The sequence below is a fragment of the Octopus bimaculoides genome, chromosome 27, assembly GCF_001194135.2.
Source record: "Octopus bimaculoides isolate UCB-OBI-ISO-001 chromosome 27, ASM119413v2, whole genome shotgun sequence".
Classification (NCBI taxonomy): Eukaryota; Metazoa; Mollusca; class Cephalopoda; order Octopoda; family Octopodidae; genus Octopus; species Octopus bimaculoides.
In genome coordinates, this window is record NC_069007.1 from 9,320,795 (window position 1) to 9,321,842 (window position 1,048).

The 1,048-nt window shown below is 37.9% G+C and overlaps 1 protein-coding gene across 1 annotated transcript in view; it reads left to right on the forward strand.

The window, feature by feature from the left end:
• Positions 1-443, forward strand: part of LOC106876783 (receptor-type tyrosine-protein phosphatase N2) — a 124,004-nt gene extending 123,561 nt beyond the window's left edge. Inside the window, exon 11 of the mRNA XM_052977131.1 lies at positions 372-443. Within this exon, the coding sequence (XP_052833091.1) occupies positions 372-443 (72 nt within the window). The remainder of the gene's footprint in view (positions 1-371) is intronic.
• Positions 444-1,048: the final 605 nt, after the last annotated feature.

The window sequence follows — 1,048 nt, forward strand, 5'->3', positions numbered from 1 at the left end:
ATATATATATATATGTCTGTGTATGTATATATGTATGTATATATATATATGTATCTATGTATGTAAATACATGTATATGTATGGAAAAGTGGATGTTAAATCTATGATGTTGATGATGGTGGTGATGATGATGGCATTGATGGAGATGGTGTTAACAATGATAATGACGATGATGATGATGGAAATGATGACATTGTTGATGATGATGATGATGATGATAGTGTTGGTGATGAGGATGATAATGTAGATAACAGTAACTATGGTGACAATGTTCATGATGTTGGTGATGATGATAGGAATGGTGTTGACAATGTTGACGATGATGATGATATATAATTAATTAGCGTTGTTTTGTTAATTTCTCGTTACAGGAACAGTTCCAGTATTCGCTCGCATTGGTTGCCGAGGAAGTCCACGCAATTTTGAAAGCTTTGCCTCAGTGAAGACCTGTTTATCCATGACCCACTGACCCCTCTGCCAAAAAAACCCCTGCTAACCGCCACTCACCACCCCATCCACTCACACATACACACGCACACATGCGCGCACATATACACACTCAAAAACATACGTGCACACATGCATTAGCATTGTCACCGCTACTAAGACAACCACCACTGAACACTAGCACCCATACCACACCCTACTAACAACAGTGTCAACACTAACACAACTACTACAACTACCACTATGACTGCTACAACCACTACTGTCAGTTACTACTACAAACATGCCACCACTACCACCACCACCACCACTACTACTACCTCCATCACTTGTATAAAAGAGAAAAAACAGAGATGAAACAGTAAGTGGTGGCAGTGGCGGTAGCAGTGGTGGCAGTGGTGGTGGTGGTGTTAGTTGTTAGTAGAAGTTTCTTTACAAAATAAGCACAGACACTACACCTAATATTTACATATATATATACCTATATACATACATACATGCATACATATATGTACGTATATGTGTGTGTATTTATGTATAATATATATATTTGTTTATATGTGTGTGTGTGTGTATATATGTGTGTGTGTGTGTGTATATA